The sequence below is a fragment of the Bufo bufo genome, chromosome 5, assembly GCF_905171765.1.
Source record: "Bufo bufo chromosome 5, aBufBuf1.1, whole genome shotgun sequence".
Classification (NCBI taxonomy): Eukaryota; Metazoa; Chordata; class Amphibia; order Anura; family Bufonidae; genus Bufo; species Bufo bufo.
The window spans coordinates 526,337,678-526,354,409 of record NC_053393.1 but is presented as its reverse complement, the minus strand read 5'-3'; the positions used below and the strand labels follow the sequence as shown (position 1 = coordinate 526,354,409).

The 16,732-nt window shown below is 40.5% G+C and overlaps 1 protein-coding gene across 8 annotated transcripts in view; it reads right to left on the bottom strand.

Moving 5' to 3' along the window:
* The window catches only part of AKAP9 (A-kinase anchoring protein 9), a 247,751-nt gene that overhangs the window by 154,105 nt on the left and 76,914 nt on the right, over positions 1-16,732 (bottom strand). For 7 of the 8 annotated variants that reach the window (XM_040431142.1, XM_040431144.1, XM_040431147.1 and 4 more), the window contains one exon: positions 1,845-4,178. In XM_040431142.1, coding sequence (XP_040287076.1) covers positions 1,845-4,178 — 2,334 coding nt within the window. The remainder of the gene's footprint in view (positions 1-1,844; positions 4,179-16,732) is intronic. The other variant, XM_040431145.1, reaches the window with a different exon arrangement.

Genomic DNA, 16,732 nt, shown 5'->3' with positions numbered 1-16,732 from the left:
TACAGATAAAGGAAGGAGCGCGTGCCTCCAAAATCACCGCCCACAAGGAAACTTTTGAAAAACAACTATCACGTAAAAAAATAAAACATGCTAATTCTCTTCTACGGATTTACATGTAATAATAAAACTAAAATTAAAGTATTTAAAAAAAAATTCCCTTTTAGGCTCCTTATTTGAGGACCATTTTAAAATTTATATGTAGATACAATCAATTTTTTCCGGACCCCGGTCGGGGATGAGACCGGGTCACTTGCACCGCTACAGCCAATTACTGGCCCTAAGTGGTACGTCACTGCTGTGTCACATGCTGTTTGAGGACTTATCACCGCTGAGGCCAGTCATTACCATGTGATTGTTTCCGTACAAGAGGCCAAAGACTGAAAATCTCAAAATTGAGTCAGGGTGCCAGAATGGAGTTGGGGGGAGCAAGTGAGTATGATATTTTTTTTTTTAGGTACCACAGACTCTAGGGCCTGTGTTTTCATAAAACTTTTTGATGTGCTATATATCAAAGGAGGGAGATCTGTGCACTGAGACCGCCATGATCACTAGAACGAGGCGAGAGAAGCACTGGCACATCATGCTCTCTGTCTTTGCTGCAGGAGAGGAGGACTCAATAAGCCACGTCTTGATTTTGTCTCCTGCAACAAAGAGAGAGAAAGCTATATGCAAGTTCCTCTCTCTCATCTCTCCAGCGATCGTTCGGGGTCTCAGCACTCAGATCCCCATCGATCAAAACCTTTCATACATCTCTATGACGGTGACCCTCTAACATTAGGCTGATTTAAGACATCATAACGCGGCTGCCGTATCTAGAGAACAGAACTTAGGTCAGAGATGAAGGGTGACCTTCGTTTAGTTCCGAGGGAGATCCAAGTATCACAGCCGTGTTATGGTTGGCGGAAACCCGTCTAAGTCTGCTGTGTGACACGAAAGAAAAACAACCATCAAGTTGGAATTTTTTTTCTCTTGTATTTCGGTTAGCAGGAACTGAAATTGTGGATGTAAATGGATTCGGCTGAGTCACAGAAACAATTACTTCAATACGGAGACCTGAAATCTATCGATCGGGGAAGCCACGTGAGATAGCAGTGAAACGGCCAAGACTAGGAATTTTGGACATCTATCTAGATGTACTTTAATGGACAAAAAGTTTCTCTTAACCATTTGTCATGGATTATTTTTTATTTTTTTTAATTTTTTTTAAGATTTAAAAGAATTCTATGCGTCTAGCAATGGGGGGGGATTTATGAAGACTCATCCACCGGTCTTGATCTGCTTTGTGCTGTAGTCAGAGGTGCCTCGTTTTAAGGCACATCTCGAGCTCTGCATGCCAGGTATTAGCTGGTGTAGAGTTGAGCTATAATTTGTGCCCCTTCCTGGTGTAAATTAGCTGGGCCACACCCAATTCTGCTTAGCCCTCCCATGCCACGCCCATTTGTCAGAAAAATGGTCAGTGTGGCGTAAAAGAGGTAAAAGTCCCAAATTATTGTAAAAAAAATGTGCAACTTCTATACAACTGATGTACAGCTCCACTGAATGTACATGACCTCAATGTGTGTCACACGTGCCATGAAATCAGAAGTAGAATCTCTGCCAATGAGACGTCACTCCATGCATGGCTGGCTAAAGATATAACTTGGCCATAAGTTGGCTACAATTATATGAAAGTTAGACTAATCCAATGTTAGTAAATGTACTAATAAAAAATTGCTGCATTTTTAGTCTAATTTAAAAATGGGTCTGATTGACCGGATAATTGGAGACTCTATGGCCAACCAAACAGTTCATGAATGATTCTTAAAAACAATGATCTATTCCATAATTGTGGATAGTCCACCTACCTGTTCCTGGATAACTGTTTCCACTTTTCGTTGAAGATCATCTTTTTCCAGTTGTGCGCTTTCCACCAAGGAAGTTTCGGCTTCGAGTTTTCCAGTCAACTCATGCAACCTTTGTAAAAGGGATTGTTTTTCCATTAAAAGATCCTGAATTTCCTTTTGCAAATAAGTAATTTCAGGAGATCCATGTAAGTGGGGAGTTTCAATTGGACAGATACTTTCTTCTAATACATGAGCGTCAACACCATCATTTGACACTAGAACATGGTTGCTGACAGGTTTTGGGACATTCTCTTTGTGTTTCATGCATGATTCATCCTCGAACATACCATGATCCCTTTTAAAACCTAAGGATTTCCCCTTTTCCTTTAACTGGTTAATTTCATTTTGTTTTAATCGTAATTCCTCTGAAAGACTGGAAAGTTTCAGAGATAGTTCATGCTTATCCCGTTGGGCAATCTCTAGTTTTTCCATTAACTCTGTTGAATCTTTCTCAACAACTTCTCCAACATCGAGTCCATCAGCCTTGATTGATTTAGAAGGACCTACTTGAGACTTTACTATTTTAGCCCCCTTTAAGTTTGCAAGTTCATCATTTAAGGCTCTGAACCTTAATCTAAACTCTTCTTCCAGCTTTGATCTACTATCTTCTAATTGATCCTTCTCCTTCACTAGGAAGGTATACTTATCTTTAAGTTCATGATAGTTGACCTCAAAGTTCTTTTCAGCGAAAGAAAATGTGTTCTTCTGGTGTTCAATCTCTTCTCTCAGCTGGAGCTCCAAGTTCCTCAGGCGTATATTTTCCAAAGAGAGGACTTCAATCTGATTTTTTAGGTCTAAATTGGCTACTTTACTGAGGTTCTCATAGTTTTCAGTGTTACAGTCTTTTTTCATATTCTGTAAGGCATCATTTTCTTCCTTAAGGAGCCTATTATCAGCCTCTAGAACAGACATTTTTTTCTTGAGAGCATCTTTATCTTCCACCTCTTTCTCAAGCATTTCGATTCTAAGCTGTAAGACTTGAACCTCTTGTTCAATACTTCCCTTCTCTTTCTCCTCTCTTTTCAAACACTCCAACTCTTTCTGCAGTTTATTAATCTGAATCATCATTTCTTCTGACTTTGGATCATGGACAAATGGCGGAGAGTCCTTTAGCATGGAAATTTCAAGCATTAAAGTATTCTGTTTGGTTACCAAGCCATCTTTTTCTGCCTGCATGGAAGTGATGGTCTCAGTCGTTTCACGCTGCATCTGATCCATCTGTTTTTTATATTGTATTTCTAACTTATCCTTCAGGTTCTCAATATTTGTTTTATGCTCCTGATTTAACTCTTCTCGAAGTTTCGAGAGTTCCTCTTCATGACTAAATAAGAAATATGTCCTAAGTTTCTCTAACTCTGCCTCTTGGGACTCCGCCATCCTACCTAGCACCGCATCCTTCTCCCTTTCTAACATTTCTAACTTAATTTTGTAATTCGTTACCTCAGCTTCATGTTTAGATTCTAATTCTTTGGTAAATTCCTTGACGGCAATCAGTTCTGCCTTGAGGCTGTCAACAGTGGTCAAAAAACTGTTGGCTTCATTGAGTTTGTTTTCCTTATCGGTAAGGCTTTGTTTGGCTTTGTGGATCTGTTCCCTGGCAAAAGTGAGGTCCTGTAGAAGATCTTCAATTTGATTTTGCAGGTGGGATTTCTCAGATGAGACAACCTCCAGTGTCTTGGCTGATTCTTCTCTCATTTTCTTCTTCTGCTCATCCGACTGTAGGAGCTTGGCATTTAACTCTCTAATGACAGCATTAAGTTCATTGATTCGTTCACTGGTCACGTTGGTGGTTGTCTGGCTAGAGATGTTGTCCAGCTCTTGCCTGTGCCGCTCAAGAAGCTTCTCGATCTCTAATGTGTGCTGCTTGACCAGCTCCTGCTTCATTTGAACAATCTGCTGGCCGTACATCTCGTCTAGCTCAGCCTGAAGCTGCTCCAGTTTTCTTTGTGTCTCCGATTCCATTCGCTGAACGAGGTCTGCCTCCGACTGATTGTCTTTATGATGCTTTTTCTGAAGGTCTTCCACAGTGCCCATTAACTGCTTGATTTCGTCTGAGGATCTCCTCTCTCTTTGTTTGGAAGTGTTTAGCTCTTCGAAGAGACTATTTATTTCCAGGCTCTTCTGGGTTAATTGTTCTCGCAGTTCATCGACAGATTTCTCAGCCGCATATATTCTCTCTTGCAGTTCTGCGCACTTGATTTCTTCATTGTGCAATGCTGATTTTAGGCTATCAACCACCAGATCCTTCTCAGTCAGTCTTTGTTCATAGGATGATTCAAGTTCTCTCTGCTGCTCCTTGAAAAGAACAGAGAGATTTAGATCACGGTGCAGACATAACAGACAGAACTACCAGCACAGTTTAGGCTTTGTTCTACAGCATGTGCTAAGGTGGAGAAGTCCCCTCCTAGTAGGATGGCTTCAGATATGGGTCCTGAGGTCTTTGTTTTGTTTTGTACAGGTACACGCAGTCATTTGCGAAATGATCATCAGACCCAAAATACAACTAAATACTATTCTAACGATTAACTGGCAGCCAACAGAAATCTATAAGAACAATGTGGCCTGAGAGGATCCCCACCCTTTCACCCAGGACCATATTTAAATGAAAATACTTTGGCATGTGGACAAGTCCGTTTGTCTAAGATCTATCTCATATCTATCTATCCCACTGTCTGTCTAATATCTGTTATATATAGGTCTGTCTATATCTATCTCATATCCATATATGAAATATCTATCCTTCTCATATCTATCCATCCATCCATCTCATATCTATCCATCCATCCATCTATCTCATATCTATCTATCCATCCATCTATCTATCTCATATCTATCCATCCATCTATCTATCTCATATCTATCCATCCATCTATCTATCTCATATCTATCCATCTATCTCATATCTATCTATCTGAGATGGATAGATATGAGATAAATAGATATGAGATAGATAGATAGATAGATATGAGATAGATATGAGATAGATGGATGGATATGAGATAGATAGATAGATAGATAGATAGATACAGGTGAAACTCGAAAAATTTGAATATCGTGCAAAAGTCCATTTATTTCAGTAATGCATATTAAATGGAATTGCATTAATGCAGCTTAAAATTAGAATTTTGTGAAAAAGTTCAATATTCTAGGCTCAAAGTGTCACACTCTATCTCAGCTAATTAATCCATACCCCCTGAGCAAAGGGGACCTCAAAATTGTGACTTTGGGGTTTCATAAGCTGTAAGCCATAATCATCCAAATTATAACAAATAAAGGATTGAAATATCCCGCTTTGCATGTAATGAGTCTGTCTCATATGTTAGTTTCACCTTTTAATTTGCATTACTGAAATAAATGAACTTTGCACAATATTCTAATGTTTTGAGTTTCACCTGTATATGAGATAGATAGATATGAGATAGATTGATATGAGATGGATCGATATGAGAGAGAGAGATAAATATGAGAGAGATATGAACTAGGTAGATAAGGGACAGATAGCTGTTAGATAGGTATGAGAGAGATAGGTATGGAATAGATAGATATTAGATGGATATTTCATATATGGATATGAGATAGATATAGACAGACCTATACATAACAGATATTTGATAGATAGATAGATAGATAGATAGATAGATAATGACAGATAGATATATCTATATATCCCATTGTCTGTCTAATATCTGTTATATATAGGTCTGTCTATATCTATCTCATATCCATATACGAAATATGCATGTAATATCTATCTATTCCATACCTATCTCTCTCATACCTATCTAACAGCTATCTGTCCCTTATCTACCTAGTTCATATCTATCTCTCTCATATCGATCCATCTCATATCAATCTAACTTATATCCATCTCATATCTATCTAGTTCATATCTATCTATTGCTTATACTATCTATCTAATAGCTATCTATCGCTCTCATATCTACCATATGACTCATATCTATCTTTCTGTATATCTATCAGTTCCTTAACACACATTATACTTATTTTACAGCGAGGCAGGTTAATGGCTCACACACCCCATAATAGTTAATAATTAAGAGTAATTATAGAATCACACTCTATTATCTTACATATGTGAAGTAAAACATTATTCAGATATCATGAGAAGTACTGATGATGTCCTGTCACCTTCCTGATTTGGGTGCACAGAGCAAAGCGCTGCATTTTAAGAAATGTCATAGGATTTAAAATAACCAGTGATGGAACTTTATATTCTGTCTGTTAGACACAAGGGGTACTTCCAGCTCCATAAAATACCTCCATTACTTTTAAATCTGATTCCTTGTATTAAGTTATTATTTTCCCATCTGTGAGTGCAGAAGTACTACTAACCAGAAATACAGCTGCATCTGTTTTTTAAGGAAAAAACATGAACATAAATTAAAAATCTCCACTGGGGAACAACATTCTTTGTTAGAAAGGTTTCCCCACAATAAGCTGAGTCTCCTGCAACTGAAACCCACAGCAATTAGTCTAGAAACAAGTGTTTAATTTTCCTGCAGTGCCCCCACAGGGTAATTGAGGTATTACAAAGTGTCCATTAAAAACAAAGAGGTTATCTGCAAAAAAAAAGATTTAAAATAGAACAGGTGAATATAAGAAACATTGTCATATACCTTATCACAGAATAATGCCTTGATCTCCAGCAATCAGTTCCCTCCCTTTTCTAAACTAACATTTACTCAGAATTCTGTCTTGTTAAACCATGACAGGCTGCCTGCTCACTGAAGGATCCGATTCCATCCTACCATAGAATTCTTTGGAGAGGGAAAGGGGAGCGAGCAGCACAGTGACACAGAGGGACAAAAGGAGGATTCAACATCTAAAGCTTGCCATATACATTAGTCTTTTCTTGGGCCAACCCATTGAGAATGGACATTTTCGCCAGCACACTAATGTATGTGTGGGGAGCTTCTGGACTCTCCCACAACAGATAATGTTGGGGGACACATGGATGGGGGCCTAATTAATATTTTGCCCGATCCCTTTCTTCTCCTGGCAGATATGCCGTCAGAGCTGTCTGCAGGGCCGTCTTTAATATTGATTGGACCCTGGGCAAGGATTTCCTTGGGCCCCCTGGATCCCGCCTTCCCACACCCTAGCATGCAATCACGCCCTCCACATGCAATCTCATGATTGGTCCACACCCCTGCCTTGCAGCCTCACAGGAGTACAGGACCAGTATCTGCACACATATGTATGGCATAATTGGGATGCACATCACACATGACATGACACGGGTGACACATTATTATTGCCACATGTGTCACATGCCACTACCGACTGTACAGCCGTTCAGAGTTCAGAGTTCCACTTCCTTCAGAAAAGCGAGCCTGCCGTGCACTCCAGCGACTTACAGATAGAGGCAGTGGCGTTGCTATGGCTGGTGTCACCCTTTGCTCAGAGGGGGCCCTCATGGTGTGGACTTGTCATTTTTTTCTAAGGAATATAGTTTAACCGTTTATGTTCAAAAGAGAAAAAAAGAGGTCACTAAGTCAGCTCCAATCAGATATCTGCATAGACCCAGAGTCTTGGTCTATGTGCAGATATCTGATTGGAGCTGACTTCTTATTTTCTCTTTTGCACATAAATGGTTAAACTATTCCTTAGTGAAAATGACCAGTCCAGTCCACACCATGAGGGCCCCCCCCTGAGCAAAGATTAATAAATGTGGCAAGTGGTGGCCCCAGGCCAGGCCACAGTTCAGCAGACAGAGAGAACCCAAACCCTTTGTCTCCCGTCTCTATAATAATCCCCCACTAATGGGGTTATTTAATGCGAACCTTTCACCTCATTTTCACTTTATAAACTAGCAACAGTACCTTATAGATTATCTTGAGTGTGTTGTTATCCATGTTAGTGCCGCTTTCCTGCGCTTTTTATTCATAAAAAAATCGTCTTATAAAGTTCTCATTTCTGCTCCAACAGTCACGCAACAAGTCAAGGGGGTAGCCCTTCCCTCACCTCTGGCCGTACCTCCCCTGCCCTAACGCCGCCTCTATGCTCTGTAATTGACAGCCGGCTCAGTCGCCGGGACGGCGCTTCTGAATCCTGCGCATGCGCTGTCCTCCTCATTCGCCGCGCGATCCCGTCTTTCTGGCGGACACAAGCGCGACCATGTAACAGAATCGCGCATGCGCCGTACGCGATGTCTGCCTGTCTGCTCTCCCTCCCGTGCGCACGCTCCAACTTGCTACCCTTTAAAGGGGTTGTCTCGCTTCAGCAAATAGCATTTATTATGTAGAAAAATCTAATACAAAGCACTTACTAATGTATGGTGATTGTCCATATCGCCCTCTTTGCTGGCTGGATTCATTTTTCCACCACATTATATATTACTCATTTCCATGGTTACGACTAGGGATGAGCGAATCGACTTCGGATGAAACATCCGAAGCCGAAGTTATTACTAGGGTTGTTTCGATACCAAAATTTTGATTCAGTTTCGAAACCATAAAAAAAGTACTGCGATACTCAATACCACACGAAAAAAAAAAAAAAAAAACGCCAGAAAAAAGCACCGTGCATTTCGCATTTTATGGAACATCCGGCCCATAATCGAACAGTCCTATCCTATTTTTTGGGAGGACAAGGTGACTAAAAAAAAATGGCGAATCGCGCAGTTTTTATTTTATTTTGTTTCTTTTACCGCGTTCACCACATATTTTTTAAAATATTTAAATAATTTGGACTTTTCGGACGTGGCGATATGTAATATTTTAGTTATTTATTGTATATTATATGTAAAATTAAGAAAAGGGGGTAATTTATACTTAATATTTTGGTGTGGTTTTTTTAAAGTTTTTTTACAGTTTATTTAATAACTATTTTCCCCCATAGGGGCCAGAACCTTGGATCTTTTGATCCCTTGTCCTATTCACCCTTATAGAGCTCTATCAGGGTGAACAGGACCTCACACTCTCCCTGCTGCCCTGTGCATAGTGCACACAGCATCAGGGAGATTACCATGGACGGCTTCAGTAGCGTCCTGGCTGCCATGGTAACCGACCGGAGCCCCACAATTACACTGCTGGGGCTCCGATCAGAAGCTGCCACTGCCACCAATGAGAGGAGGTGAGGGGACCCTGTGGCCACTGACACCAATGATTTTTTTATTTTTATTTTTATTTGTTTTATTGAACAAATAAAATATGCAAGGTATACACAACAGTATGCACAACCAAAAACAAGCTGTACTATGTCATGACACCAATGATTTTAAGACTGGTGAGGGCGCACTGCGCCACCAATGTTTTTAATACTGTGGGGGGGGGGGGGCGCACTGCACCACTAATAATAATTAACGTTTAATATACAAATACAGCCGGCGGCAGAAACACATTACCGGCGCCCTGTCAGAGGTCGGGTGCCGGCAATGCAGCATTTGTAATGGATTAAACGTTAGTTATCACTGGTGGCGCAGTGGCCATAGCCCCTCCCCTATCATTGGTTGCAGCGGCAGCAGCACGGGGGGAGGGAGAGACGGCTTCGTTCTTCCCTGTGCTGCTGAGGGAAGCGCGATCCATATTCTAGGATACTGGGCTGTGCAGTAGCACAGCCTAGTATTGATAAAAGACAAATCCAGTTATCGTATCGATACCCAAAACAACCCTAGTTACGACCACTCTGCAAATCCATCAGTGGTGGTCTTGCTTGTACAATATAGTAAAAAGCGCAGTCCTATGTGAGATCCCACGGTCTCAGCCACCAGAGGGGCCGACGCTTTTTCCTATAGTCTGCAAGAACGACCACCACTGTTGGATTCCAATGTGATGGAAAAATAAATCCAGCCAGCAAAGGAGGCAATATGGATATTAATCCCTTCAAGACCAAGCTACTTTTTACCTCCAGGACCAGGTCATTTTTAGCAAATCTGACCAGTGTCACTTTATGTGGTAATTACTTTAAAACGCTTTTACTTATCCAGGCCATTCTGAGATTGTTTTCTCGTCACATATTGTACTTCATGGCAGTAAAAAAAAAAATACCAAATTTACTAAAAATTTCAATTTCTCTACTTTTATAATAGACAGTAATACCTCCAAAAATTGTTATTACTTTACATTCTCCATACGTCTACTTCATGTTTGGATCATTTTGTGAATGCCATTTTCTTTTTTTTGTGACGTTAGAAGGCTTAGAAGTTTAGAAGCAAAACCCACTTTTTAAGGACCAGTTCAGGTCTGAAGTCACTTTGTGAGGCTTACATAATAGGCATTTGTGATCGTAAACTGCTGTACGGGCACACAGCAGGGCGCAGAAGGAAAGGAATGCCATATGGTTTTTGGAGTGCCATGTCACATTTGAAGACCCCCTGATGCACCCCTAGAGTAGAAACTCCCAAAAATGACCCCATTTTGGAAACTACGGGATAAGGTGGCAGTTTTGTTGGTACTATTTTAGGGTACATATGACTTTTGGTTGCTCTATATTATACTTTTTGTGAGGCAAGGTAACAAAAAATTGCTGTTTTGGCACCATTTTTTGTTATTTACAATGTTCATCTGACAGGTTAGATTATGTGGTATTTGTATAAAGCAGGTTGCTACGGACGCGACAATACCAAATATGACAACTTTTTGTGTTTTACATAATAAAGCATATTTGAAAAAAATTATTTTTTTAGTGTCTCCATATTCTGAAAGCCAAAGTTTTTTTTTTTTTTTTGGGCGACTGTCTTGTGTAGGGGCTTATTCTTTTCGGTATGAGATGACGGTTTGATTGGCACTATTTTGGGGTGCGTATGACTTTTTGATCGCTTGGTATTACACTTTTTGTGATGTAAGGTGACAAAAAATGGCTTTTTGACACACTTTTTATATATTTTTTTCTACTGTGTTCACCTGAGGGGTTAGGTCATGTGATATTTTTATACAGCAGGTTATTATGGACACGGCGATACCTAAGATGTATACTTTTTATTTATTTAAGTTTTACACAATGATATCATTTTTGAAACAAAAAAAAAATATCGTTTTAGAGTCTCCACAGTCTGAGAGTCATAGTTTTTTTTTCAGTTTTTGGGCGATTGTCTTAGGTAGGGTATCATTTTTGCGGGATGAGATGGCGGTTTGATTGGCACTATTTTGGGGTGCATATGACTTTTTGATCGCTTGCTATTACACTTTTTGTGTCGTAAGGTGACAAATTTTATTTTTACAGTGTTCACCTGAGGGGTTAGGTCATGTGATATTTTTATACAGCAGGTTATTATGGACACGGCGATACATAAATAAATAAAAAGTGTACATATTAGGTAAGTTTTACACAATGATATAATTTTTGAAACAAAAAAATAAATACCGTATATCGTTTTAGTGTCTCCATAATCTGAAAGTTTTTTCAGTTTTTGGGCGATTGTCTTAGGTAGGGTATCATTTTTGCAGGATGAGATGACAGTTTGATTGGCACTATTTTGGGGTGCATATGACTTTTTGATCGCTTGCTATTACACTTTTTGTGATGTAAGGTGACAAAAAAAATTGCTTTTTTGACACACTTTTTATATTTTTATTTTTTACGGTGTTCATCTGAGGGGTTAGGTCATGTGATATTTTTATACAGCAGGTGATTATGGACGTGGTGATACCGAATATGTCTACTTTTTTTTATTATACACAAATATTTTTGAAAAAAAATAAAAAATCATGTTATAGTGTCTCCATAGTCAGAGAGCCAAGTTTTTTTTATTTTTTGGGCAATTGTTTTAGGTAGGGGCTCATTTTTTGCAGTATGAGGGGAAGGTTCGATTGGTACTATTTTGGGGGGTATACGTCTTTTTGATCGCTTGGCATTGCACTTTTAGTGATGTAAGGTGAGAAAAAAATGTTTTTTTAGCACTGTTTTTATTTAACTTTTTGACAATGTTCACCTGAGGGGTTAGGTCATGTGATATTTTTATAGAGCCGGTCTATACGGACGCAGTGATATGTAATATGTCTACTTTTCTATTTTTAACAATTTTTTTTGAACTTTATTTTGGAAAAAGGACGCTTTTTTTTTTTTACTTGAAACTCAAATTTTTTTATCATAAAAAAAACACAATTTTTTTCACTTTCTTTTACTTTTTATATTTGTCTCCACTGTGGGACTTCATCTTTTCAGGGTTTGATCCCCGTTTCAATTCACAGTGAGATGATGACAGTTGCCTAGGAGACCCAGCGCTCAGGCTGGATCTCCTGGGCTTCCATAGGCTGGCAGCTCCGATGCCTGTGTAAGGCATCGGGGCTGCCATGGCAACCATCGACCCCCTGCCAGCACAGCGCAGGGGGGGCGAAGGAGTCAGAGGAAGCACCCTGCCTCTGTATACCCCGTACGTGCCGCAGTCAGCGCTGACTGCCGCACGTGAAAGTAACAGCCGGGCCCGTGCTGCAGATCGGGTGGGTGCAGCTCCTGCACCTGCCCAATCCCATCACCTACATGCACGTGAGGATGCGGCAAGGAGCCACATTCGCTCACGTACATGATAATGCGGGAAGGGGTTAACAATACATTAGTAAAAGCCTTGTATTCACTTTCTCTACATGACTAATGCCGCTTGCTGAAGTGAGAGAGCCCCTTTAAAAGCTTGGTGGAGTTCTGACTCTGAAGACCTTTGCTGATTTATTTAAAATCTTTATACGAGGCACAGCTTCTTACTTTCAGTAGTGGTTATGCCTGGTACCAGGCACAGCCGCTACTAAAGATGAAGACCTGTGCTTGGTATCGCAGCTTAGTCCCATTCACTTCTATGGGGCTGAGTTGCTCCTAGGCCACGTGACGTCACTGGCCTAGGGAAGAGAGAAGGCCATGGATAGGTCATCAGTATTTAAATCTCGGAAAACCCTTTTAATGCATTTACACGATGGAGACTGATAAGAATATAAGTCCTACAGTGTCTATACCACGGCAGCGCTGTATAGGATCTTGCTGCACTCTCAGGGCGGTTGACCTATTTGTACATAAGAAGGATATAATAAGTAATCTGTGCCCCGGAGGCAGATATACCGCCTATGACTTACTAATAAAATCTAACACTATAAGGTGATAATATATTTCTGTGTGCTGAGGAGAGGATGGGGAGTATTCTTGCTATAAGAATAAAATGACCATTATATAATGATCAACATATGACCATTAATGCGTTAATTAAAGGGGTATTCCGGTTTTAATGATTACATTTATTTATGTAGACAATAGGATGCTGAACAACTTTCAAATATACATCTGTTTAAAATTTTGCTCACAGACCTTTATAATATCCATACAGTAGCCTCTCCCTAAAGAAGAAAAATAGTAATGTAAAATGCATAGGAAAGCTGGATAGGAAGAAACATGGCGTCACTCATGTGACCCTCATATATGTGTCATGTGATCTTGCTTTCAGTTAAAGGGGTTCAGCTCTGAACCCAGGCATGTCCCTTTTTCACCCAAACAGGCCCCCTGATATAAGCAATGGTCCGATGCTCTCCCTTGCACAGCGCTGTGTCGCGCAGGGCAAGGGCTGTATTTTTTATATTTTCCGCCTAGCAGTGTTCCCAGTGACATCGACGGCGCCACTGGGAACAGTGCTGCCCTAGCCATTTTACAGGCTAGCACATCGCTAAAGCCTCCCCCTAGCTTTAGCCATGGAGAGCCGGGTTCATCACCAGATCTCCAGAAAAAGCCTTTGCCCTGCGCGATTCATCGCAGCGCAAAGGAGAGCATCGGAGCATTTCATTTCATGCTCATGTCACAGGGGCTGCCTGGGTGAAAACAGGGATATGTCCGGGTTCAGCCCCTTTAACTGCCAGGGTATCTAACAGGTGAATAGTTGTGTATTGAGGAGCAGAACATATACAGTATATACAGTATTACTACCTGCAGCAGCACCTAATCATGTCCGTCAGTGTCTGTGTTTTCTTAACACTAAACTTTATTAACAACATCACATCACCTAGAGACAAGCAGCCATGTAAATACACAGAGTAATGTAGTTACTGTAATAACCACAATAAGGGTCCATTCACACGTCCGTTTTTTCTTTCCTGATCTGTTCCGTTTTTTGCGGAACAGATCTGGACCAGATCTGGACCCATTCATTTTCAATGGGTCCTGGAAAAAAATCGGACAGCACAATGTGTGCTGTCCGTTTCCGTTGTTCCGTTCCGCATGTCCGTTTAAATATAAAACATGTCCTATTCTTTTCCGCAAAATTCAGATCCTGGTACAATACAAAGTCAATGGATCCGCAAAAAACGGAAGACATTCGGATGTCATTACGTATGTCATCAGTTTTATGCGGATTCCGTTCCTAGAAATTACATTAAAATTTTTATTTATTTTTTTCTTTTCAAAGAAATCCAAACAACTTTATTTGCTTATTGAAATTTATACATGTTTCCGTTTTTTGCGGATCCGCAAAAAACGGATGACATACGGATGACATACGGAAACATTTTCAGGAACAACGGATCCGCAAAAAACGGACCGAAAATAGGGATATAGAAAAATACTGACGTGTGAATGTAGCCTAAGGCCTCTTTCACACTACAGTATGTCCATTTCAGTGTTTTGCGTTCCGTTTTTCACGGATCCGTTGTCCCGTTTTTGGGTTCCGTTGTGTCTCCGTTTCCGTTCAGTATGTCCGCAAAAACCTTTCAGTATGGTTTCCGTATGGTTCCCGTATACGGTCCGTTTTTCACGGATCAAAAACGGAAGCCACCTGTATTTGTGCTCAGCCAAAGTTTGGCAACAAAAAACACATGGCCACAGTGGGCTGGGCCTAGCATTTGTTAATGACGGATCCGCAAAAAACGGATGACATACGGATGACATACGGATGCCTTCCGTATGCATTCCGTTTTTTTGCGGACCCATTGACTTTAATGGAGCCACGGACCGTGATTTGCGGACAAACATAGGACATGTTCTATCTTTTCACGGCACGGAAATACTGAAATACTGAAACGGAATGCACACGGAGACACTTCAGTATTTTTTGCTGAACCATTGAAATGAATGGTTCAGTATATGTTCCGTATACTGAACTCAAAAAACGTCCAGTATACTGAACGCAAAATACTGTAGTGTGAAAGAGGCCTAAAACTAATTATTCCAGTCCTATTTGCTTATCACATGGAAGTGTCCTGTGTGCTGACCCAGGACAGGTAAGTCATGTAACACTATGGCTTTACCGAATGTCAGGGATTATATGATGTGAAGAGTGTCACATAACCGATGTCATGTTTCAGTTAGGCCAGAAAATACATTAATTGGAACTGATACATGGGCTATACCATTCAACTGCATACAGGGGTCGACTGCCTGATATAAGAAAGGTATGTATACAGAATTTTAAATACATGTATATTAGAAAATTGCATTATTTCCTATACTATAAACAAATAAGTGAAAAATAAAAGCGGAATACACTTTTAAATGACATTTTTGAGGCGAGTGACCAAAAGAGGAAAGCCTAAACCTTAAAGGGAACCTGAAATCACCAATTTTCCTTCCCAAAAATGTCTTCAGATGGAAAACTTTGTCAACAGCAACTTAAAGGGGTTCTCCGGGAATTAAGAAAATTAAAATACTTAAATATTACTTTAATAAATATATTCTCAAATACCTTTTATTATTTATAACAGCTCGTTTTGTCTGGGGAGCAATTATCAGGGGAAACAAAATGGCCGCTGTCCCATTAGTTCACACAAAACCTGTCCTGATCACACATGAGGACAAGTCACTTTACAAGACTGAGGTAAAGACCTGCCTCATCCTCCTTCTCCTTTCTACTTGTCAGGGATTATGATCCTGAATACAGATAAGAACTGAATCTCTGAGGAATTTAGTTCATGAGGAGACATGAAGTACCGTACATAGAGGAGGGACAGGACAGACTGTAGTAATGGAGACTGTAAACAAGTGCTGCTGCTCATTAGCCCCACCTCACCTCCTCTCATGTCTCCTCATCATCTCCATTCCCACAGAGATTCATCTGTATTCAGGATCATGATTCCTTACAAGCAGAGAGGAGGATGAGGCAGCTCTGTGGCTCATTGTGGTGAAGTAACTTGTCCTCCTGTGTGATTAGGACAGGTTTTGTGTGTATTGATAGGACAGCGGCCATTTTATTTCTCCTAATGATTGCTCCCTAGACAAAACAAGCCATTCTAAGTAATGAAAGGTATTTGTAAATATATTTATGTACTATAAAATATTTAAGTATTTTTATTATTTTTTAATTCCTGGAGAACCGTAATTCACCCCGGGCTGCGTATGCAAATTGGCTGCTTAAAGTCAAGGGGGCCTCTGTCTAGACACTCTAGGTCAAGCTAGCCGCGCTCCTGTTCTGACACTTTCCCCTTGATTGACGGTTCAGCGATTTCTTTTTTCAGACGCGGTGTGCCCGAGATCCGCGCATGTGCTATTCTGACTTATTTTTTAGTGTCTGTGCAGTGACTCGATCTTCAGTGTACTCAGAAGCTCACTCCCGGAAGTCGGCGCCTGCACAATGAGTCAGTCAGCGCAGTGTGCCTCTGAAACCGGTCACACTGAAGATCAGCTCACGCTAAAAATGAAACAGAAAGGCGCATGCACAGGATCTCAGGCACATCGCACCTGAAGAAAAAAAAGCACTAAGTTATCAATCATGGGGAAAGACGCAGGACGGGGCATGGCTAATATCACTTGGAGAGTCAAGATGGCTGCCACCATGAATTCAAGTGGCCAATTTGCATACGCTGCCCAGGATGAATAAAGTTGTTTTTTGGCAAAGTTTTCCATCGGATAAAACATGCAAACACATCGCTGGAGACATGATGACTATGGCTGTGAAGTACTGAGGGCGGTTGGGGAGGCATTATGGT